The sequence below is a fragment of the Myxocyprinus asiaticus genome, chromosome 46 (genome assembly GCF_019703515.2).
Source record: "Myxocyprinus asiaticus isolate MX2 ecotype Aquarium Trade chromosome 46, UBuf_Myxa_2, whole genome shotgun sequence".
NCBI lineage: Eukaryota > Metazoa > Chordata > Actinopteri > Cypriniformes > Catostomidae > Myxocyprinus > Myxocyprinus asiaticus.
In genome coordinates this window covers 4,229,960-4,254,964 of record NC_059389.1, presented here as the reverse complement: position 1 = coordinate 4,254,964, position 25,005 = coordinate 4,229,960, and the positions used below count along the sequence as shown (strand labels likewise).

The 25,005-nt window shown below is 37.2% G+C and overlaps 1 protein-coding gene across 2 annotated transcripts; it reads left to right on the top strand.

The window, feature by feature from the left end:
* Window positions 1-9,992: 9,992 nt before the first annotated feature.
* Window positions 9,993-18,950, top strand: ppp1r32 (protein phosphatase 1, regulatory subunit 32). 2 transcript variants are annotated; one of them, XM_051689881.1, is made up of 12 exons: window positions 9,993-10,202; window positions 10,488-10,623; window positions 11,594-11,696; window positions 12,254-12,398; window positions 12,507-12,570; window positions 12,638-12,717; window positions 12,825-12,890; window positions 15,587-15,673; window positions 15,781-15,861; window positions 18,372-18,466; window positions 18,664-18,750; window positions 18,846-18,950. In XM_051689881.1, the coding sequence occupies exons 2-11, from the start codon at window positions 10,512-10,514 to the stop codon at window positions 18,728-18,730; spliced, it is 900 nt and encodes a 299-aa protein (XP_051545841.1). In that variant the 5' UTR covers window positions 9,993-10,202; window positions 10,488-10,511; the 3' UTR covers window positions 18,731-18,750; window positions 18,846-18,950. The 2 variants fall into 2 exon arrangements, with proteins under 2 accessions (XP_051545841.1, XP_051545842.1); XM_051689882.1 differs by lacking the exons at window positions 15,587-15,673; window positions 15,781-15,861.
* Window positions 18,951-25,005: the final 6,055 nt, after the last annotated feature.

Sequence of the window (25,005 nt, the reverse complement as noted above, 5' to 3'; positions counted from 1 at the left end):
AATAGAAAGGGAGCCTAAAGCACATCCTGAGGTGAATAAAGCATACACAAAACACAGTGTTCCAGGGTCCTGCAGACTAGATGCTGAGCGCTCATCCCTTTTTGAATCATAGCACGCGTCCAAACCCACCCAGTTCGGCAGGAGCTCGATTATGACATCACTGAGGACTAATATTAGACACACTTCATCCACACCTTTTATCTTTCTCTCCATCTGTCTCTCCAATTCCCTCTACTCTTTCTACCGTCTTTGTTTTCTCTAGCTACGTTCACACAGCAGCACAATATGGTTGTCAGTCCTGTTTGGAGTACTAACTATGGTTCCTAAATAGTTTGGTTATGAAAAAGAGTGATACTGCAGTGCAATCTATTTGAGAGCAGATTTGTTCCCCCTTAGCAACTTAGGGAATTTGTTTGTGTCACTGTGACCTTTTGGTTTGCTCACGGGGGTTTTGTAAGGCACTGTTATTTCAAAAGATTCTACAAATTATTTCTGTTATATGTAATGTGAAAAGTGTGGATGTTTCTTCAACTTTGGGCACTTTCATGTCCCAGGGGATGATTTTCATCAAAATGAACAGATTTCAATTTTTTTTCTTTTTGTTATAGACCAATCCTTTGGCAACGACACACGTGGAAGTGGTGGCCAGAACCGTGCACAAACAATAAATTTTATCGGATTCCGTTGTTGAAAAATGACTTCGAGGGCTCTCGTAGACAGCTGTGGCTTCAAGCCATCAACAGAGCAGACTGGACTGAGGAGATCATTTAAACTCACGGCTTTGCAGCAAACATTTATAGCGAACATTATTTCAGGAATCTTATTAACTCATAATAATTGTTTAGCTAAGAACATTTGTGTATTTATGATGGTTTTGTCATACTTTCGTTTTATCGTCTAATCAGTCAAATCGAACACAACAGTTTGTCGTCTTTCTGCCACCACTGTGCATGCCCTGAAATTTTTGCAAACAATGGTATTGGTCTATATGATGGTCTTATTAAAACTGGCTTGGAAATTTTTTTACCAGGCCTTCATTATTTACTTTTGGTGCTTTACGAATGCCTTTATGTACAGATTGGACTGTTTTAGCCTTGTCCCAGAGCCAGATTTTCAACATTAAACTATGAAAATCCTTTATAAAAATAAAAAAGCATCACATGTTTGAAACTATGATCATCAATGAAACAAGTGATGTTTGAAGGAAACAAAAAAATATATATAATAATTTAAGGTAAATATCACTTGTGAGCAGATTGTTACCCAAAATATGCAAAATTTTATTTCATTGTGTTTGTTTAGGATACATAAAATATTAGCTATGAAATTAGCCTTAGCAAGGCAAAGGAGTCAAAAATGTTAAAAATGTCATTTCCATTAGCGTCATTTCCAGCACAGAATTCTATTAAACACAATACAGAATTTAAGATGTGCTGGAAATTACACTTTGGTGGGAATTTTCATGACAGAAAATGACATAAATCTCCTGTTCTGCATGTACATAGACTGTTGGAACTGTTGGACATTGTTAGTAGACCAGAAAAAAATATTGAGTGTAAAAAGTGTTTTAACGAGTCTTTCTAGAAGTACACAGTGCTAAAAGTGCACGAAGTTGAAGAAACACCCATATATCATTATCTGCTTAGCAATAATCACTGGTTGAATAACCCACCTATTAAACTGTATAATAAATGGACATACCTAATGTACTAAAGGGACATGAAATATTGATCTACAAATATGTGGGAAACCAGTTGCCTGGAAATTGAAGAGGGGATTGACTTAAATAAATATGGTTGTGACTCCCAAAAACTGTGTGAATGTATTCTCTTTAAGAATTCCTTTTTTTCCCTTTTATCTTCTTCCTCTCTGTGGCACCTGAATAGAGGCATCTTTTTAAATTCCTGAGCCAAACCTCTCCATGTTTCTCTCTTCCTTTCTCCATCTGTCTTACTCACTGTATTGTATTTTATGCTGCGAAGGACACAAGCATTCTCTGTTCAGATATGATATTTCCTGGAAACTGAGAGTCCAGACACACTGCAAGTACCAGCAGCCCCCCAGGACAGATGGAGAGAGAGAGAAAGAAAGAGATGGGAGAGACAGGGTGAGACAATGAAAGACAGATGGGATATGAGTGTGAAAATGTGAGCGTTTGCAGACGAGAGACGAGGTGCTGAAAGACTTGCACTCCAGAGATGGAAATAGTGAAGATTGAAGAAACAGATTAGAAGCGGAGAAAGAAATGCATTTCTGTCAAACAGGGAGATAAAATGAGTATCTGGTATATTTTGTGTTGTACTTAGTCACCTTTTGTTTTACACGAAAGATGCTAAAATGTAATTAGAAATTAGATGTTTAAGAATGTTTAAGAAATAGATGGGAAGGAGAGTAAGATGGAAAGAGAAAGAAAGAGGCCATGCAACAGGAGGAATTTTTTCTGTCGAGCCTCAAGCAAAACAAACACACCATGATTGATCTACCATGAAAGAAATGGCTTTAAACTGGAGATTACTTTCACTCACATACACAACACACCACATACACTAACAGAAAACAAAAACATAACAGAAATGTAAAATTCTGAGCACAGTTATTGCTGAAGTTCAGAAAAATATTGTGTTTGAGACATGGTATTTTGTTGCATCTTTTTTATCTTTAGAAATAGTTATTTCACGCTTTACATGCCCTCTTCCCTTAAGTGTTACAAACATTTGTGTTTGTGTCAGAGTCCCTTCAAGACAAGTCAGTCCTCTCAGCGGCCATCTTGGCAACAACACCAGGTATTTCTTTTCTTGGCAGTCCAGTATACCTCTCATCAAATTGGGAAAGACCGAAATCTCCTAGACTGTTCTTTAAACTTCAGTACTACCTTTAATCTCTAGTAAAATCTGACATGATTGGTATCAAATTTTGCTACCGCAGGTTTTGGGCTGCCGTACGTTTCGTCTTAACAGGGACGACTTCCTGTCCATTATGATATTTTCTTTATTACAGTATTTTTTTTTCTGTATTACATTATGAAAAAAAATATATTTTATTATTATTATTTAAATTGCCATAAATTAAAGGCAGTACAATAAATACTACCTTAATGTATAAATACTAGGATTGTCATTTTAATACATTAATTAAATTATATTAATAACACACAAATTATTTTTTTTTTTATTTATTATTATTTTTTTTTTATTAAATTATATTTGGGGGCCTTTTTCAGCAAATATCAATATATGTGATTAATTCATTGGTATGTAATTCGATTAAAATTTTTATTTGATTGACAGCCCTAATGAATAAAATTTTTTTTTTTCAAATTACAGAAATGAAAATGACATTTTTTGCATGTGAGATTTCATGAAAATATTGTCACAATGTAAAAATATTGATGGTCCTAAAAATTTATTACTTTTTTTTTCTTTTCTAAAAATGTATTTTGATTTGGTGGTGAAATCTGACCTGTACATGGTTTTGATAGGTTTCATGAGAGTCACCTACCTGTTTTAGGAGTCATTTTCGGTTTTTATTTGTATTTTATTTTTTTGTGATCTAAACAATTTTATTAAAGAGACACAGCTTATAGAGTCCACTGTCACCTCTAATCACCAAACCTCTTTATGCCATTTTCGGTTGTGGCTTGGAAATCAGCGATAAACTGTGATTTATGTGGCAATATGTAGGGCTTGGAGAGGGAAAACAATCTTGTCACTTCTCAGGCACTGTTTTTATATCTAAAAGTCATCTGTGAATTTTCTTAAATAGGTTGAAAATGTCAAAGATGAATTGTTTGTGGCAGATGTCAGTCACACGTGCCAGTCTCAACCACAGAGATTATCTATGACAAGGTAAAGGGAAATGGCTTCTGGGCCAATGACTAGAACATAGTGTTCCCGTCCAGAACTGAGTGTGACGTTCTGCCTGCAGTCTACACTTTCCTGGATACGACCAGGATCAAATGGAATCTGCAGTGGTGCAAAAATGGGATATGCAGCATATGCAACCCCTTGAGTGGCTCCACACAAAGGGAGGCGCCGAATCAACCTCAAAGGGGGCACTCAAACATGGTTTTTGAAAAGAGGGTGTAATGTGTAATTCACTGGGCAAAATGGCTAACAGAGCTTACACCATCTTTAAACCGAGCTATAAAAAAATGCACCAGGAACTGGTGAAATTCTGTGGAGTTTGGATTAGTTCTGCGTGTACAGATTTTGAGTAGGCCTGAATATGACAGAAATCCCACATTAGGATTAAGTTTAAAATTCAAAACTCTGCCCTCAGCTTGCTGGGGACATAAAATGTAGCCCTGACAACAAGCCAAAAATGTTTTAAGGCAACACACTCTCATAAGCAAACAAATTTTATTATGCACCACAAAAATGCCACTCTGGTGCCATAAGGGGCAGTTTACACTTCCATCTGCACTGTTTTCAATTGTTTTCCTATGTAAACATGCACTAGACAGACATCTTTGACTGTTGTGCCGCGTCTCGCAGTTTTTGTTTAAAATTTTAAAATTAAATAAAAATTAATTAGGGGTTAATATATATATATATATATATATATATATATATATATATATATATATATATATATATGTATGTATATATATGTATGTATATATTAGTATAATATAACTATAATAATATGTTTATAATTGCAGATAAATACACACATTTATGTCATTCAAACACGATTATATCCAAAGAGGCTTGACTTATCTGAACTTGCCTCACGTCACCCGCTTGTTCAATTTACTTAATTAAAATGAACCAAAGCAACACAATTCAAGAACATTTTGTCACAACTTGATTTCATTCTATCTATTTAAATTTGTCAAATAAAAGTTTACTTAATCCATCTGAGTTGGGACTACATGAATACTTTTTGTGGTGCTAATGTAGAATTGATTAAACTGGGCAGGGGATTTCCATTTCAATGTTAAAATAAAATTAAGTGTTATTAGGGGTTCAAGCATGAAGATAGGTGCTATAATAAAGCTAAACACATTTTGGGCCATAACTCCTGAACCATATGTCGCAAAATTAAGTACCTTACATCTTTGGAATCCTTGGCTCAAGTTGATGTTATTTCTAAAAATGTTTCCGCCATTTTGGATTTTAGATTTTTTCAAACTAGTCCCAGCCCATTCGCCTGATCGGAACAAACAAGTGCAGGCAGATTCTATAGAGTCCCATTGTCAATAATTATCCAAAAAATTTTTACTTTCGATTCGTCAGAACAGTACATCAAAAGTACGAAGCGAGTGTGGCCACTTCTTCTTAAACGGTTATAACTCCTGAACGGAATGAGACAGTTTCACAAAAGACACATAGGAGATCAATCTGAGGACACATGAAAAATTGCGCACCTCGGCCACTTGGTAGCACTATACCAATGACAAAGGTAAAAACGTCTCTAACTACGGAAACCGTTTGTCCAGCCTACTTGAAGTTTTGCATGCAGTGTTATTGTCCAAGGTGCCATCAAGGTCTTTGAAGACAGTCGCATATCTTGAAAAACATGGCAGCCATTAACCAATCAACTTTCAGCAGCTATTAGATAAGGTTAAAAAAGGCCAATCTGAACGAAACGTGGTAGGCCTATTTGTCTCTTGGCCAAGGAGGTATGTACAAAATTTGGAAAAAAATGCATGTAAATGGTTGTATACACTGCGGTGTTTCACACAGACACACGTTATTCATATCAATTGATAGATCTCCTCAGTTTGAACAACTTTGTCTCTAGAGCAATTGGTGTGAATCAAATCGTTTGTTAATTATTAAAGATTATTTAAAAAAATACTTTTTGATTCTTCATCGTATTGGTACACCAAAACTTACGAAGTGGGCGTGGCCAATTTTACTTAAATTGTTAACTCTTGAATGGAAAGAGATATTATCACTAAATTTGGACACTTATGTAGGTCAATCTGAGGACTAATCTAAAAATCAAACATTTTTGCATATCTGCCTTTTGGTGGTGCTATAACAGTAAGGAATATAAGAAATGCCATATCTCTGTGCTATCTGACCTGATGATTCTGAAAATTAAGGCACTTTATAATTGTTTTAGGTGCTAACGGACTATCTAATTAATACTTAATATCTGTCGCATATGTACTTAAAGCCTGTATTTCTATAAATTACTGCTTGCAGCTATATTTTGTGTTTTTGTGCAAGATGAAGATAAAGTGGTATACTTGTTAGTGTTTAATGATTTATGTAGAGATTTAGAAGAGTTTCTGTTGTGTTGGAGTTTTGAGGGTTATCATTATGGTGAAGAGTGGAGCTTTAGATAACAATGCGGACAGGTAGATGTCGCTCATGAAATTGATAGCTTGCTTCATTGAGCAAATGCTGTGCTAACCATAGCATAGTTACTAAACTACACTCTGTAGTACTTCCAACCAGTATGTATTTAGCATGCTAACATTCACTTTCACTACTTAGTACATACAGAAATAAAAGAGATTTATTAAGTCTACTTTTGTTGGGTTTACCCAATTCAACTATCAAGACAAAATGTTTGTGTTCTGATTACACAGTAATTTTAAAGTTAAGAAAACTCTTTTCAAACAAGTGGAACCATGACTGAATCAAGTTCAGCCAAAGAGCTGAGTGAGTACAAATACAACTCTGCGCCATGTCTCGCTGTTTTTCAGAGTCTCACGCAAGACCGTCACATTTTTTAGACTCCGTCTTGAGTTAAAAAGAACTTCAACATTTAAAAAGGTGCGCTTTGTGTCATTCAAACACATAATAATATCCAAAGTTTGCCGAAGAGGCTTTGACTTACTTTAATGTACCTCACGTCACCCGTACAGTGTACAGTTAAAACCCCACCTGCTCTGGCACCCCATGTGGCTCGATGTTGTTGTATGTCACCTCCTAGCCACAAACATTAATGCACATGTAAAGAGACTACGAAATGTATCGTTGTCTGAGAAGGGAGAATTTTTTGGTCACTGACACATCACCATGCCGCTTGAGTGAACTCAATGGTGCCGTTATTCGCAAGGGGAGCCATGCCTACACACACCGCTCAATAAACGCCAGCGCCTGGCTCTCCAGAGAGTGACAGGCCACCCGACAGGGCCGATATTTCGTGTTCATTCGCAGGGAGATAGGAGAGAAGACACACTAATGGTGAAGGTGAGTGAGAATAAATGTGGTTGAATGGCAGACAGAGGGGATGTGGTGATGGCGGTTAAAATGATGGACTTGACTTGATCCTTCTAAACTGGACAGTATTTTCAATGCCATGACACAGTATTGCTTTACACACAGCAGGTGCCATGGTGATTATGAGGACTACTTGGTGTGTGACATGGACAAGGCCACACAGATTGTAAACAGTTATTAAAAATGTCTGTGACTGACTTCATAACAATACATGGACACTCCCATACACACTCACTCAAGACAGTAGATATTTCATAAAGTCATATGAACAGTATGGGATATATGACACCACGAAACAAGGGGCAAGACTGCAGACACAAGTCTGCTTTTCCATTTTAAAAGATCAACATTGCCACCCTGTGGACACATACATGCACAGTTGCTTAGACCTGTAGGACTGATCCACTTTAAAGTCTCTAATAGTTGCCAATCGCCATCTGTTTATGTGACGTCAGAGGATTATATCTGATGAACATCTCACACAAATTCTCAAGAGGCATAAAAAAAAGATTAAAACAATTATGAAATGTTGAGGGCAGGCGGACCGTCTCAAAGCAGCTTTGTTTTTAAGAGACTTAAACTCTTTATAATTACATTTTTGACTGACAATTATTACTGATTATTAGCATTTTTAATAATTATTTTTATTATTATTATTTATTAGCTAGGCCAACTCCTCATCCATAACTGTTTTAGGACACACTGTATTGAATTTTAAATATTATCTATCTAGTTAGTCAGTTAGTCATAGGTCATTGGGTCATTCGGTGCCTTTTTTAGTTTTAAGAGTTATGGTATTTATGATGCTTAATTTACTTGTTAACCATTTGAATAGGCTTATAAAAAAGAATAAAGATCATTTATAATGTTACACACTGCTGTAGGCCTAAAGTCAAATTCTTATTAAATTAAATAATTTATATTTATTGGACTAGTGTTATTTCCTAATTTCACCAGAGCTGCATCTTAAACATGTTTGACAAAAATAAACTGCTAATCCATTGAATTTCTACACTCACTTAGAACTTTAGTAGGTTCAGCTGTACACCTACTTATTCATACATCTAATCAGCCAATCGTTTGGCAGAAGTGCATTGCATAAAATCAAGCAGATACGGGTCAGGAGCTTCAGTTAATGCTCACATCAACCATCAGAATGGGGAAAAATTTGATCTCTGTGATTTTGACCGTGGCATGATTGTTGGTGCCAGATGGGCTGGTTTGAGTATTTCTGTAACTGCTGATCTCCTGGGATTTTCACACACAACAATCTCTAGAATTTACTCCGAATGGTGCCAAAAACAAACAAAAACATCCAGTGAGGGGCAGTTCTGCGGACGGAAATGCCTTGTTGATGAGAGAGATCAACAGAGAATGGCCAGACTGGTTCGAGCTGACGGAAAGTCTACGGTAACTCAGATAACCAATCTGTACAATTGTGGTGAAAAGAGTATCATATCAGAATGCACAACATGTCAAACCTTGGGGTAGATGGGCAGCAGAAGACCACATCGGGCACATTATTAGGTTCCTAATAATAATAAGGTTCCTCAGTGAGTGTACATTTGTTTCCCATACAATTAATTGTTTAGTGTTACATTATCTCAATAGCAATGTATTCTTTTGTTGTAAATGTGTCATTTTAACACTGACAGTGGAGGTTTGTTGTGTGTCCCTTGATTTGATTGTCCACCCCGTTATGTTGATTTTATGATATGCATACATTTTGCCAAAGGTGTGTATTTTTGGGGGAATTTTGATATTTCAACCTCAGTTCCTATAATAGATCTATAATACACTGTGTACACAAAATAGTTACACTCAGGACCTTCAGGACAAAAATGGCCCCATTGAAACCAATTAAAACTGCAATATTTGATCCCAGTGCCATTAAAGCATAAAATCATGAATTCTATGATATTATGCTTTCATTACGGAGCACTGGCTTCAAAATGTAAATGTTTAAAATTTTCCACCAGATGGCGCCATTTTTCTCATGTTTCGCCTATGGAGCAAATACATGCTTTTTTTCCTATTTTCTGTTTGCTGTATTATAGAGCACTGCAGGCCAATTGAATAAATGATGCAGCTAAAATTGTGTGAGTGTGTTGGTATGGCCGTCAGAGTGTGTTTTGTATGTGTGTATTGAAAAATGTGTGTGTGTGTGTGTGTGTGTGTAAAAAAACAACAGTTGCATTTTGTAAACAAACTGGCATTTAAAGGGTTAAAATCCTGAACATTAATGAATATTTGGTAGTTATAATCAGGACTGATGTTGGTTAGAAAATCTAAGTCAGTGAAAGTGGAAAATAATATTAATATATAATATTTTTATGGCAGTTTTTTGATGCGGACATTTTTGTCCTCTAAGGACCTCCGAGTAACTTTTTTAAATTGACGCACAAGGGTTAATAAGTAAAATGATGAACAAACAAATTTGGGCAGAAAAGGTGACTTTAGCTGAAAGGTGAGTTGTTTGCATCACTGAATATACTATACATATACTATAAAATAATAGTAAGTCTGCAAATAGTTCGCTTAATATCTTTCACAGACTATTTAGAAGCTAATTTAACCCACTCAGTGTCCACCCTGATCCTGCCCGTTAATTAAATCATGACATGTATGATTTATAAAATATTTAAAATGTCCCCTTAATAATAAAACTTAAAGATATCTATAAAAGTATGTTTCATTTTTCAAACGTTTCAAACCCGAAAAGGCGCCAAATTGAAGGAACGACCCTCTCACACTCGTCTTGTTAAGGTGTTTTCCAACGTGCAAGGCCGTTTTTTGCTTTAGAGTCTCTTACCTTTAATCTCCAGCAGATTCGCCTCAGTTTTTATGAGAATATCGTTTAAAACTGTCGTCACCTCACTTTCCCGCGTCGTGCCACACTATACTGAGGCGCGTGACTACCCCGTCTTGTTTGTCCTGGTAACGGTTACCTGGAGAGCGCAAGGATAAAAACGACTCTTCGCGCGCACAGAAATGCAGTATTGGCGCGCTGTTGATTGACAGGTAACGGTCGAATCGGTCTGTTTGTTTTTATCTAAAGCTCTTGCGGTTAAATTATTTGATTGCAAATACATTTATTAATACTTAAAGAACCCAAAACCAAAATAAAATTAACACAAATGTTTTGTTTGTTGTTCAAAGAACCATCAGGTCCGTATTTAAATTATGTAAAATTAAGGTAAACAGGTAAAATCCTTAGGTGTGACAAAGTATGAGATTTAAACTGTCATGTTCATGTTTTGAGTGCAATAATTTGGGATAGTTATGTCACAGTATGTGTTTTGTTAGGGTTATTTTTTGGGTTAGTAACAGATGGTTGGACCCTTGGACACAGCCAATCTTTCGCTTGAAATGGGCAGACCAGGAGTCCGCTTGACTAACATCGGTCTTGACCAGTACTACACCACCTACAGACAGTCTTATGGTGAGAACACACAACTAAATTTTGACCATTGTTTACAAAAAAAGCCCCATAATTTCCAGGGTCAACAATCAACTTGTTTTAAGGTTGTAGACAGCAAATGCACAATATATTGTAGACTCTATTGGTGCATATTGGTATTTTAGCCAATACAAGCTTTCTTCTTTACCAGAATATGTCTTGAAATGAACCGAGAAGTGTTACTTTGTTATATTGTACTTAATGATTTGTAAGGGATAGTTCACCCAAATCATTTATTCATCATCATGCCATCCCAGATGATTTTCCTTCTGCTGAACACAAATAAAGATTTTTAGAAGAATATCTCAGCTCTGTAGGTCCATTCAATGCAAGTGAATGGTGGCCAGAATTTTGAAGCTCCAAAAATTAAATAAAGGCCTCGTAAAAGTAATCCATACGACTCCAGTGGTTAAATCCATGTCTTCAGAAGTAATATGATAGGTGTGGGTGAGAAACAGATCATTATTTAAGTCCTTTTTCACTATAAATCTCCACTATTACATTTTTCTTCTTTTGTTTATGGCGGTTCGTATTCTTTGTGCATATTGCCACCTACAGGGCAAGGAGGAGAATTTTTAGTAAAAAGGATTTAAATATTGATCTGTTTCTCACCCACACCTATCATATCGCTTCTGAAAATATGGATTAAACCACTGGAGTCTAATGGATTACTTTTACGTGGCCTTTATTTAATTTTTGGAGCTTCAAAGTTCTGACCACCATTCCTACGGAGCTGAAATATTCTTCTAAAAATCTTCATTTGTGTTCAGCAGAAGAAAGAAAGTCAAACACATCTGAGACGGCATGAGGGTGAGTAAATAATGAGAGAATTTTCATGTTTGTGTGAACTATCCCTTTAATTAAATGACTATATGTAGGTAAATAAATGTTCACAATCTAGTTTTAAAAGTTGTTATTGAGTCTATCATCAATTGTATCCTCTTTTGTCCAGGTAGGGAGTTATTTCAGTCATGTCTAGGTCATCACTCTTCAAACCACCGTCCTGTTCTGTACTCCAGCTCCAGCTTGGATCGCTATGATAATCCACAGTTTGGGTAATACCCTCTACACAAGAAAGCTATTTTACTTCTAGTGTAAACCACATATTCATTCCAAAACCTCTTTGCCCACCACTAAACATTTTAGATACTTTTTTTTTTTCTCCCAATTTGGAATGCCCAATTCTCAATGTGCTTTTAAGTCCTCATGGTCGCGTAGTGCCTCAGTCCGGGTGGCGGAGGACGAATCCCAGTTGCCTCCGCGTCTGAGGTTGTCAACCCGCGCATCTTATCACATGGCTTGTTGAGCGTGTTGCCATGGAAACATAGCACGTGTGGAGGCTTCACGCCATCCACCGTGGCAACGACGCTCAACTCACCACTCGCCCCACTGAGAACGAACCACATTATAGCGATCACGAGGAGGTTACTCCATGTGACTCTACCCTCCCTAGCAACCGGGCCAATTTGGTTGCTTAGGAGACCTGGCTGGAGTCACTCAGCAAGCCCTGGGATTCGAACTAGCAAACTAGTGAACTCCAGGGGTAGTAGCCAGCGTCTTTACCATTTTACCCCATTTTAGATACTTTATTATTGTCTTTCTTTTGTCTTAGCATCTCATTGATGGACAGTCTTGAGTCTCAGTCTAAGCGTCATTATCAGCGTCTGTTTCTGTCTAATGCGACGGAGTCTTTGGCCTGCTTTGGGTCCAGAAACAGAAAGAGAGGATATTTGCAGTTCGACCCTCAGCCAAGACCTGTAAGAGCCAAACATGCATATAGAAATACAGCAGGTTTCGAGAGCTTGTGCCATGTCACGTTACCCTGGTGTCATTGTTCTGGTACTCTTTCTCTCTCTCTCTCATAGAGCGCAGTATCCTTACAAACAGAATATAAAGGCACTTACATTCCTCGCCGCCTCAGAGTTTTAGGTAAGTAAATGTTCTCTAAAGGTGAAGTGTGCGATTTTTTTCGACGTTAAAATACTTTGTATTTTAGTTGGACCCAGAGAGGAGAGTGGATACACCGAGGGAACCAGTCTGCAGCCAAACACTTTCCTACCTCAACACATTAACATGGTGTGTGTATGTGCACAGAATATGTTGGCCCAGTCATGACACAGTCACAATCAAATTCTTTTTCCAATGCTGACTCTCTTCTCTAATTGGGTGTTCATGGTTGTCAGGACGACGCTCGTAGGACACAGGAAAGTGTGATGAGGACTGACTTCCTGCCCAGATCTTTTCTACAGGTAGTCCCTGGTTTCTTTTGCCCTGTTTGCTATTACTCTGTCCTTCAATATCACCATTATTCATATTGGAGTGTGCGTCCATTTGATGAGGTTTGATGACCAGATTTCTCCCAGTAAAAACAGATGTTTATGTTCTTATGAACATACTGTGCAGTGTTGGGTAATGTTACTTTTAAAAGTAACTCTTTAGAATATTGCGTTACTCCTTAAAAAGTAACTTAATTAATTGAAAAGTACATTTTTATGGAAAGTAAAGCATTACTTTTTTCTCACAACCACTCTGTCTTCTGCTATGTTATACATTCTATACAATTAAGCCATGCCTTGCATACAAGAGGCATTACAGGTCATGCTAGCTACTGTACAACACTCATGTCAAAACAACATAGTAAACAAACAGATATTAAGAAAGTAGGTCTTCACATCATATTTATAATAAAGAATCAATAACATGAATATGCATGATTTGTTTTTCCATCAACATGGCAGCCAATATGAATAATGAAGAATAACCACTGTCTTTCCTAAAGCAGCCAAGTTCAACACTTGAACCTGTATCATATCTGTCATCATGTGCTGTGCCCATTGACAATGCCAGAGTCAACTTATGATGTTTTTCAAAAGTCAGGATAAAATTCAGTGGGGAATGCCAGCCTAACTTGTTCACGGAATAAGTCTGATGAATAAATGAATATTTTTCACTTAAGTCATCTAAGTGCACGCTTGTTTTGAGTTGATCCACGGTGCGAACAGACGCCACAATTTCAAAGGCGCATGTTGATACAACTTGAATGGAATCGTTTTTTAATGCTACCAAAATGTCATAAAAATGGTTTCATGAACCAAACTACTTGTTTATTATAAAACAAAAATATAGAATATTTTTAGAAACTAAGACATTTTCTCTTCGTGCACAATTGATGTAGAACGTTGCTCGGAGCTACTGATCCAGAGTCAGCTTTTCTCTTCCCATTCTCCCAGTTACAGGGAGCTGTAACACAGAGCAGTTCTGCTGCATAAGTCAGTGAATTGAGCGAGTATTTCACCCTGTGTATCATGTCATGGTCAGTGGAAGACTAGTCTTATAATCCCTCTGCCTAAACACGTTTACAGATTTTTTAATGCAGTGTGTATTAACACATGAATCAATCACGTTTCACTCGACTGAATGTTTACCTCTTATTATGCTAAAACACGCAATTTTCCAGGCTTGTATAGCTACTGTGCATGCGCGTTAACGAGTTGATTGACAGGCGATGTCTGTATCTAAAAGGTGATTGGCTCTTTTACCTGCAAGGTGGTAACTTCCTTTCTACATCCATTGAATGTTGGGTGCTAGAGCTTCTTGGTTACGTGTTCCAATTTCTCCCATTCATTTAAAAAGAAGTGACTCGTCTCTGCTAAATAATCTCTGGCCTCACTCTCTGTAGAACTACAATGCCCATCATGCATTACATCCCCTCCCCCAAGTTTGCACACTTTTACTCCTGATTTTTCACAATACAGGGAAAGTAGAGGTGTACAAATGCAACGCGTTACTTTATTTAAAAAGTACAACTCCGATATTATGGACAAAAATAAACAAATATTGTGTTACTTTACTCGTTAATTGAAAAAAGTAATCTGATTACATAACACCTGTTACTTGTAACACGTTACCCCCAACACTGATACTGTGCACATATTTTTCATGTAAGGTGATTTAAGTACAGCAACTTTAGTGACCAGTGGGCACACATCTATATCTTGAAATACCTTAAAGTCTTGGCTACAAATAAAAGCTGTTGAACAGTTTCACCAAAAAACAAACATTGAACACACGTCAACCTTTAGGTGTAGGTTTTAAGTGAATATTGGGGGTTACATGGAAAGTCCCCACCATCACAACCACCAAAACAAAATCTACACCTCTCCTGCAATCTATATATGCACTAACGCCCAAGTATGAGCTTTTCAGCAGAAGTTAGAGTAAAATAATTATGAAGCACAAAATGATTAATACAACAAGATTGGAAAAGGTTATGTACAAAAACATCAAAATGTTGTTTTGGACAACAAATATTGTAATTAATAAATTAATAAACATTTATGACATTTAAAACACATGTGACAACAAACCCCGATTAAAATTAAAATTACATTTGTCCTGAGAGCACATTTAAACCTGTCAGTAAAAATCTGCTTTCATAATATGGTTGATTCTTGTCTTACTTGAGCTAAATCAAAAATATTATGATAGTGAAAATGTACTTTTGGAGTTTTGAACTAGGTGTTTGAAACCAACATACTAAACCTCTGTTAGAGAAAACACACATTTGTGTAATTGGACTCCAAATCTTATTGTTACTGAGATATAGCCCTTTTTTCCCCTATATGGAATCTCCTGTAAAAAGCCTATGCAAAGTTGGGTGTGTTCCCGCTGACAACTTAAGCTGCTTAGTACATTTTTAAGTAAACACCCAAAAATGGCAGCAAAATTAAACACGCTGAATAACACACCATCCATCAAGTTGTCAAAAGCTCTTTCAAATTGTATCTACTTGTTGCCACTTGTTTTTTAAAATATCTATAGTAACCCAAAAAATATTGGGAAAAAGAGTGGTATTGTAAAATAATGGTTGAGACTTCTGCAACTTTAGTTGCACGTGGGGTTAAATGGGTTAATGGATATTTGCATGTGTTTTTGTGTGTATCAGGGCAATGAAGCATTACCAAAACTTGCTTCTCGTGCACTTCGAGAAACTGGCTACACAAGAGACACACAAAAGCCTCTGGCCAGTTCAGTGAGTCTCTCTCTCTCTCTCTTTCTGTTGAGATCAGTGTTCTAAAACTAAGACTACAGCAAGTTGTCTGACCTACGATCAGCATTTCTAGTATGTTCTGCCCACAGGCCTCTGTCCAGAGTAACTCAAATGAGGACAGCAGACTGAAGATCAGACCTGCCGAAGCTAGATGGTCCGCTGGGCCGACGGTAAAACTGACTCTCTCTTTCATATTTTGACCCCTGGATTAGTAAACCATGCAAACTGCACTTTTTTGTTTATACTAGGGATGGGTGATACCACTTGTTTTCTTTTTTTTTATTTTCTTCCCCTTTTCTCCCCAATTTGGAATGCCCAATTCCCAATGCGCTCTAAGTCCTCGTGGTGGCGTAGTGACTCGCCTCAATCCAGGTGGCGGAGGACAAATCTCAGTTGCCTCCGCGTCTGAGACCGTCAATCTGCGCATCTTATCACGTGGCTTGTTGAGCGCGTTACCATGGAGACATAGCGCGTGTGGAGGCTTCACACTATTCTCCGTGGCATCCACGCACAACTCACCACGCGCCCCACCGAGAGCGGGAACCACATTATGGTGACCACGATGAGATTAACCATGTGACTCTACCCTCCCTAGCAACCGGACCAATTTGGATGCTTAGGAGACCTGGCTGGAGTCACTCAGCACACCCTCGATTCTAGTCAGTGTCTTTACTCGCTGAGCTACCCAGGCCCCCCCTATTAAATGGATTTTTAAAATAAATTTAAAAGCCATATTTTTTACATGTATTGGCCTAAACTGCAAATTAGCGTACATCTATTTTGGTTTTACATATATTAACAAAAACAGAACAGTTTCAGTCAGATTTTAATTATTATAAATTTATAATAAACGAACGCTTTGACTAAAAAGATTGCTTGTGTCATTCAGCATTTCCGGCGTTAAGATGAGCGGACGAAGAATAAATACAATCATACAACTATTTGCTTTTATAGTTCACTTAATTTTTTGTCACTTTGAATCTTGTGAAACAGTGATTTTCATTGAAAATTTTAAATAAAATCACTAGTTTAGTAAAAGCTTTTAGTAGTCTATTGTTATTTTTTGAGGAACAATCACCTTGATGCAACATTAGTATCGGAAGTATCAATACTTTTGGATAAGTCCACCCATCCCTAGTTTGTACATGACTTTTAAATGTATATTTAAAGAGATAGTTCACCCAAAAATGAAAATGCTGTCATCAAGTAGTTCCAAATATGGCTGCACGTTATCTTGAATTTATCGGAAATGTACCCTTTCGTGATATGCATATCGCAAAGGCTTGCGATAACGTAATAATTTTAATATATTAACGTTCAAGGCAACACAGATAGCAGAGAATAGACTGAGTGCGCAGTTGTCACTTGGTGTGTGTGCATGCAGTGTGCATAGGCGCTAACTCAAATGATGAAGTGTGTCAAAATTTTAGCATATGCAGCTAAGCGGCGCTGTCCTGTGCTTTCACTCTGAGTTGTGTGTGCAGATAATAATGTGACCAGACGCAAGTATACAAACTCAAACTTGGCTGCTGTGGTCTGCGTGGTATATCAGTGGATGGGTTTCAATTAATGTATTGTCCTGTAAATCATTCCTCTCAGTCTCAAGTTCAGCTTCTGGACATCATTTTTCAAAATAAAAGCCCCACATTGAATTAATAAATGTTTTAATTAATACAAACATGAATTATAGTGTTAAAATAAAATATTTTACAACACAGGTTATTTTAGGAGATCTCAGAATATGGTGAAATCAACTTTATATTCATATGCTTTTTGCAAAAAAATACAAACAATTGGAATTTTAATATCTTCTACATAGCTAATGGTACAACTGTTCATACTATATGCATTCTATACGCAATTTGGAACAAAAGAAAACTATGTTTGTGATCTCTGGTATGGATGGTCCTTTTTTATTCTAGTAAACTTTATTTGGGCGGTGGGGGTTCCAGTGGTCCGTGCTCCGATGACGTCATCATAGGATTATCATTCCGCATATCGTATTTTCCAACAACTTATCGCATATTACATTTTTCCTCAATATTGTGCAGACCTAGTTTCAAATCCAAAAATTACAAAAAATTAAAATACTCCATACATATTGTGGGGTATATTCCAAGTCTTCTGAAGTCATACACTAGTGTTGAGTCAGGAATAGACTGAAATGTAATCGGACTGAAAATCTTCCCTTCCGCCGTAGCTCTCAAATGTAAATTGCATTTGCATACTGTACATTCAAAAATGGCACATCAGGTCAGAAAGTAACTCTTTTCTACAGAAAAAAAGAAACTATTACTTTAAACTAACAACAATTAAACATTTCAATGCACTACATTTTTTACAGTTAAAACATTATCAGTAAAATATAACTATATTTAATTCCTCATTTGCCAAATATCTATTTGGAAATAACCAAGATGTACCCTCCTCGAAGAACAAGTTATTTATAATACTGTAGCTATTATAAATTGCAAAATTCCATTTGAAGACATTCCATTCCTATATAAGAGACGTGTGAATGTCACAATGGCACTCAAAGATGGAAAGTCTCACCTCAACAGCACTTCAAACAGTCATCTATTCAGAATATAATTCAAAACATTAAATATTTTGTGTGTGCTGCTGCTTTAAGAGGGATTTCTGGAATGTTTTGCTCTACTGTGTGTTCTGTATTCAACAGAGCTCATCAGGATTCGTTCTGAACGCCCCCAACATTGCAAGCCTTTCACACACGCCAGCCTATCCTCAACACTTCCTCACACACTACCAAAGCAAGTGAGTCACGTCTGTCTGTGTGTATTGGTATTCATGGTACTTGACTGGTAACATTGATTGCTCTTTTATTTAAAATGAGTGTTTTTGTGCCATGTAGGCATGAATGACACCAGGTTTTGTTAGGATCAAGTGAAACTTTGTGTGTGTTCTGATTGGTATAAAAGACGGTTTCAGCCTTATATAATTGCTGCATTCAGATTTTGTAAGCAGCAGAGAGCGAACTGGGTGAGAGGGGGCATACAGAGACAAAGAGAGAGTGTTTAAAGTGGACAAGACACAGACAGGTACATATGCTCTCACATAAACACAAACATGTACACCTGTTAGTCACATACATCTGAACACATGTTAATAAAGTCTTTCTGTCTCTCTCACACAGGTTTATTTTGAGTGGAAATAACACCTTGGCTTCACAATAAACCTGAAAATTGATTCAAATTTAATACTGCTGTGTTTCTCTGCGTAATCTAACCTGATCATTCCCAGTTGACATTTTCAGACAAAATGATGTATTTATATATTTAGCTGTGTTTGCTAAGGCAAGCATCACTATATAGAGTCCAACAGTCTGGTTCCGAAAGTTAAAATCGCATTCATTTCTCAATAGGCGAACTGATTTTTAATGATAACATTTAACTTATAAACCTTTAAAGACAGAAGTACTGTGAGCTCAGAGGTTGTTAATCGATGGTATATGCTTCTGTTGAAGCCATAAGTCTGTGTTATTTCAACTTCATTTGAAAAAAAAAAATCATGTTTCATAGTGGAATTCCTTGTGAAGAAATGCAGTACCCATGATCCTGAAAAGAAAGATTCACCAATTAGAGAATGGCGGCAGCACTTCCATGATGCACTGTGAATGACGCAATCGAGTCGCTCTCCCTACACTCTCAAACTACTTGTATACGTATTTGTATATACCTGAATATTTTGAAATATAATTTAAATACACTGTTTCTATACTTATAATCAACAACTTAAAATTAATATTTTTAGATTTTTCCATTGTTTTTATTTTGATTACTTCATTGCCGATGCTTCATGGGACTGTATTTCATTCCCTCATGAAAGGTGTTAAGTAGGCAGTCTTGTACCTTTGTCTTTTTGTCCGATTTGTTTGCATCAAATCAACATTTGTAATGTTGTTATTCACCTCAGAGCTGTTTGGTTTGGTTCATGGCTTACAACTCTTTTATAAAGGATTTTATGAAATCTCTATGGAAAAAATTTATGAAAAGAAATACTTCCAGAACCAATACGGCTGAAAAAGTGGGCGAGCACTGTTGCTCATTCTAGGTATTAAAATTTGGTGAGTAACCTATCCCATGCCATTTGTGCTATGAATGTAAAGAATACCTCAAATCATGTGACTTGTTGAGGAGAGCTATTACTTTTCTAAGCAACCAGACTTTGAAGCATTTTCTGCTAAAGACTAAAGCTGAGCTAAAACAACGTCACGTTTAAAACGCTGGATTTTAAAACAAAACGCCGGTGTACTGCGAGTCAGACGGCTCTTTTCAACTGTAAGTGATATACACCGATGGGCCAAAACATTATGACCACTCACAGGTGAAGCGAATAACGTTGATCATCTTGATCACAAGGCCACATGTCAAGGTCTGGATAGATTAGATGGTGAGCGAACAATCAGTTCTCGTAGTTAACGTGTTGAATGCAGGAGAAATGGGCAGGAGTAAAGACCTGAGTGACTTTGACAAGGGCCAAATAGTTATGGCCAGACGACTTGGTCAGAGCATCTCTGAAACGGCAAGGCTTGTGGGGTGCTCCCAATCAGCAGTGGTGAGTACTTACTGACAGTGGTCTGAGGAGGAACAAACCACAAACCGGCGACAGGGTGTTGGGCGACCAAGGCTCATCGATGCATGAGGGCAACGAAGGCTATCCCGTCTGGTCTGAACCGACAGAAGGTCTACTGTGGCACAGAAGTCACAGAAAATTTTAATGATGGTTACGAGAGGAATGTGTCACAACACACAGTGCATCGCACCCGGCTGCATATGGGGCTGTGTAGCTGGAGACCGGTCAGAGTGCCCATGATGACCCCTGTCTACCGTCAAAAGTGCCTACAATGGGCACACGAGCGTCAGAACTGGATCTTGGAGCAGTGGAAGAAGGTCATCTGGTCCGATGAGTCCTGTTTTCTTTTACATCACATGGACGGCCATGTACGTGTGCGCCGTTTACCTGGGGAAGTGATGGCACTAGGATGCACTGTGGGAAGACAACAAGCAGGTGGAGGGAGTGTGATGCTCTGGGCAATGTTCTGCTGGGAAACCCTGGGTCCGGCCATTCATGTGGATGTCAATTTGACATGTCCCACCTACCTAAACATCACTGCAGACCAGGTACACCCCTTCCTGATGACAGTGGCCTCTTTCAGCAGGATAATGCGCCCTGCCACACTGCACACATTGTTCGGGAATGGTTTGAGGAACATGATGAAGAGTTCAAGGTGTTGCCCTGGCCTTCGAATTCCTCAGATCTCAATCTGATTGAGCATCTGTGGGATGTGCTGGATCAACAAGTCCGATCCACGGTGGCTCCAGCTCGTAACTTATAGGACTTGAAGGATCTGCTGCTAATGTCTTGGTGTCAGATACTGCAGGACAACTTCAGAGGTCTGGTAGAGTCTATGCCTTGGCGGGTCAGCGCTGTTTTGGTGGCACATGGAGAATCAACAGCATATTAGGCAGGTGCTCATAATGTTTTGGCTCATCAGTGTATATAAAGAAAGTTGTTCCTTGTCCTTAAATGGTGCTTGTTTATCAAAACCATAGGAGATTGTTTTTCTGTGGTTGTTGTTCTTACGTCATGTATTTGGGTCATGGGTCAATACCCATGTCCCAGGATGAAGTATGTCTGAAATCTATTCATACTATTTGCATGCATACCTTAAGAACGTACTGTTTTTCCAGCCGAGAAGTGCGTCCTTCATCAAATACAGTACATACTGTGACAGTACGTGGTTTTATCTTCTACAACGTTTCAGCTTCAACCTCTAGCTCAGCTGACAGTTATTTTCCATGCCAACATAGTATGTAAACAAAAATTAGCCTAGGAGTTTGGCTTTAAATTAGACTGATCTAAGTTTTAATGCAACTCAACTTAAATGAATAATTTTAGACAGCCAACTTGTAAGCCTCAGAACATTTTAAAACGTTGTTGGAAAACACTCTAAAGACTTAATAATCACCATTCCATTACATAAGCTAATTACATTGGATTTTGAATATGGCTTAGAAGCATTTAAACACTAAGTCATTTAAAAAGTGAAGAGCAACAGAATTATTGACCTCAGGCTGAATGTAATGGATCAGGGATCGGTTAATTAAACACCTCATATATTATACATGAAACATGAACACCAAATTGTGTAGAGAGAAGGATTTATGCTCATACATGCACACTTTAAAGGGATAGCTCATCAAAAAATGAATATTCTGTCATCTTTTACTCACCCTCATGTGTTTTCAAAACCATATGACTGTCTTTCTTCCCAAAAAAAAACACAAAAGGAGATGTTACTGTCATTCTGCCTGTCATCTCCTTTTGTGTTCCACGGTCAAAAGAAAGTCATACAGGTTTGGAACAACATGATAGTGAGTAAATAATGACAAAATTTTCATTTTTGGGTGAACTAAACCTTTAAAACATATACACACACATATGTGTGTGCATATGTACAAAGGCCTCTAGGCATGTAGAGAGAGGAGTGGCACCAACTGAATGCTCAGCTGGTTGGCATATGGGCACAGTTATGGTGCCCGCTCAGGTTTGTGTATGTGTGTGTGTGAGAGCTTCTCTCTCTTATATCTCCAACAGTTCACTCTCCCACACAGTCAGATAGTTCATCATTCTTACTCTTTAATGAGAAAGGGTGAACAGTCTTGAATAAATGAGACATTCTCTTGGAATAAAACAATTGGTCTTTTTATCCCGTGCTTAAAACTGGCAATGGCAGCAGACATGAGCAAGATCTCTTTCAGTTGTGGCTGCGATTCAATAATTGCTCAAAAAAGTCCATAAGTGGTTCGATGGTTGCTGAAGTGTTGCTGTACATCAGGCAGTTTAGAGAACCTTAAACGTCCTTAAAACAAGAAAAACATACATACTTGAAGTGGAATGGCATAAGATATTAAATCTATTTGCCAATGGGTAAGACAAATAAACTTGTTTTTCCTTTTTAATCCTTGTGTTGTGTTCCGGTCATTTTGACCCGGACGACTTTTTTCTTACGATTTTTTTTTTTTTTTTTACTTAATCCAAGTGGAATAAAATTCCTTGAATTTGCATTTACATTTACATTTATGCATTTGGCAGACGCTTTTATCCAAAGCGACTTACAGTGCCCTTATTACAGGGACAATCCCCCTGGAGCAACCTGGAGTTAAGTGCCTTGCTCAAGGGCTCAATTTGTTCACATATGGTACAGAATTGGAGTAGTCTTGATTTTGTGGTCTATAAAGGCGGTCTTGGTTTGGCTCTGGGTCTTGGCTTATGGTCTTAGTCAAGACCGCAGTGCATTACCAGTGCACTAAATGTGATAATTATTTCAATTATCAATGCTTCGACAAGTCTCGCTTATCATATGGATGTAAGTGCAAGGACTATGGTCTAACAACACAAAGTAATCATTAGTGATTTATGGTTATAACTGCCATGTAGAGGCCATGACTTGCATTGCATTCATGTCTGTGGTTTTTGAAAAATAAACAATGTTATTTTGTTAAATTAATAATGCATATAAAACACAATTCTCAGTTACCCATGGTTTTGGGAAGTCCGACTCATTTCCGTGAATCAATTCTTTCAAACTGTTCTTTTCAATTATTGTGATTGTTTTACATCAGCATTTGTCTTTCTTTATTTCGACCAGAGATTATCAGTTTTATTGTCAGTGGAGAACATTGTTTAAGCATAGTTGTTTTACTAGTTTAATTTTCCAACAATAGTTTTCAATTAAGTTTCCATCTCTTGGTTAAACTTTGATTAGCAAAGATGAATTTGGCATTTAATGTTAACATGTGAATCAGCCATCTGTGTTTTGAGAATTAATTTATGATGAAAAAAGTCTTGATGGAATTTTTCATCATTTTGAACCATTCCTTATGCAATCAGGTCAGTATCCACTAAGAAGACATTAAGATCCTAATGGATAAATTGACATTTTATTATTTCATTAACAATCTATTAGCATTCCTTTAGGATTCCTGTAATACAGAGCTATATATGGCACTTTTTTATCTTAATTTTATTACGGTAGAAGAATAAACTGCTTTGTGACACTTGGGGCATTTGGGTTACGAAGGCATCTTGTAAAACTGGACTGTTTTCTATATATCTAGCTGTCTGGAAAATGTCACAGCCTGCAGTGTTCAAATTTGCATTTGAAATCTTTAAAGAAGATTCTTCAAATATAAACTCAGCATCTTGGTTTTAAGCATAACTGTTATTAAATATTTTTTGCTTCTCATGTAAATTTGTCTTGTTTTAAGAATGTTCGGATATTTTTACTGGAAAACAAGACAAATTATTATTTTATATTTTTTTGCAGTTACTTGGGGTTAGGGATATGAACAAACCCCAAACCCAAAGTATTAAACTTTGGCACGCAACTAATCTCGCACCGGTTGTGCTACGAACATGAATTTGCTGGAAAATATCCTAATGACATTGTTAAAAAAATCCAAAAGATCCTAAATCAATGGTTCTGTAAACATTGTGGCAGTGAGTTTTGCACTGGCATGCACCGCATTTTCTTAAGAAATGTATCTAGCTTTCACACTGCAGTTTTCTAGCCTTGAGATTACACTTTTAATGGCTTGCAGTGTCAAAACCACCAACTGGCATTTAAAACATGCAAACATGCCCTACTTATCATGAGCAAAATCATAAGCGCTGGACCGTGATGGCTCCTCCTCTCACAATGACTTGGATTATATTTCAGACACCAGATCACTTCTGTTAAGAACTGGCAGTGTGAAACACATATTACTGTGAGTGGCTTTAAAAACCCCATGAAACTGCTTGACAAGCACAGTTGTCTGTCCTTTGTTGACATATTTAGTAATTGCATGTTAATGTGGGATGTATTGAAGGGCTGGTCCATTTTTTTCTTTAAGTAGACAATAGGCTTTAGTTCCATCATAGACATATTTATTGCTTGCTTTTCAGTTGCAGGGGGTGGGGCATTCTCATTCTGGAGAGCATTTGATTGGACAAAAATCTTTTTAGAGCAAGATGAGTCATCAATATTTTGGTCCATTTTGCCAGAAGAAAAAGACTACATTTTAAATGCACATATATGGGTTTTTATTCAATGTCCGAGTGGTTGAGTTTTATTGAAACAAATAGATTTCAACTTTTTTTATTTTTGTGATCTGAAAGTCATATTAAATCTGGCTTGGAAACTTTTTACAAGGCCTTCATCATTTATTTTTGATACTTTTAAAATACCTTTTATGTATAGATTTTACTGTTCAGTATTAAACTTTGAAAATCTATTATAAAAATACAAA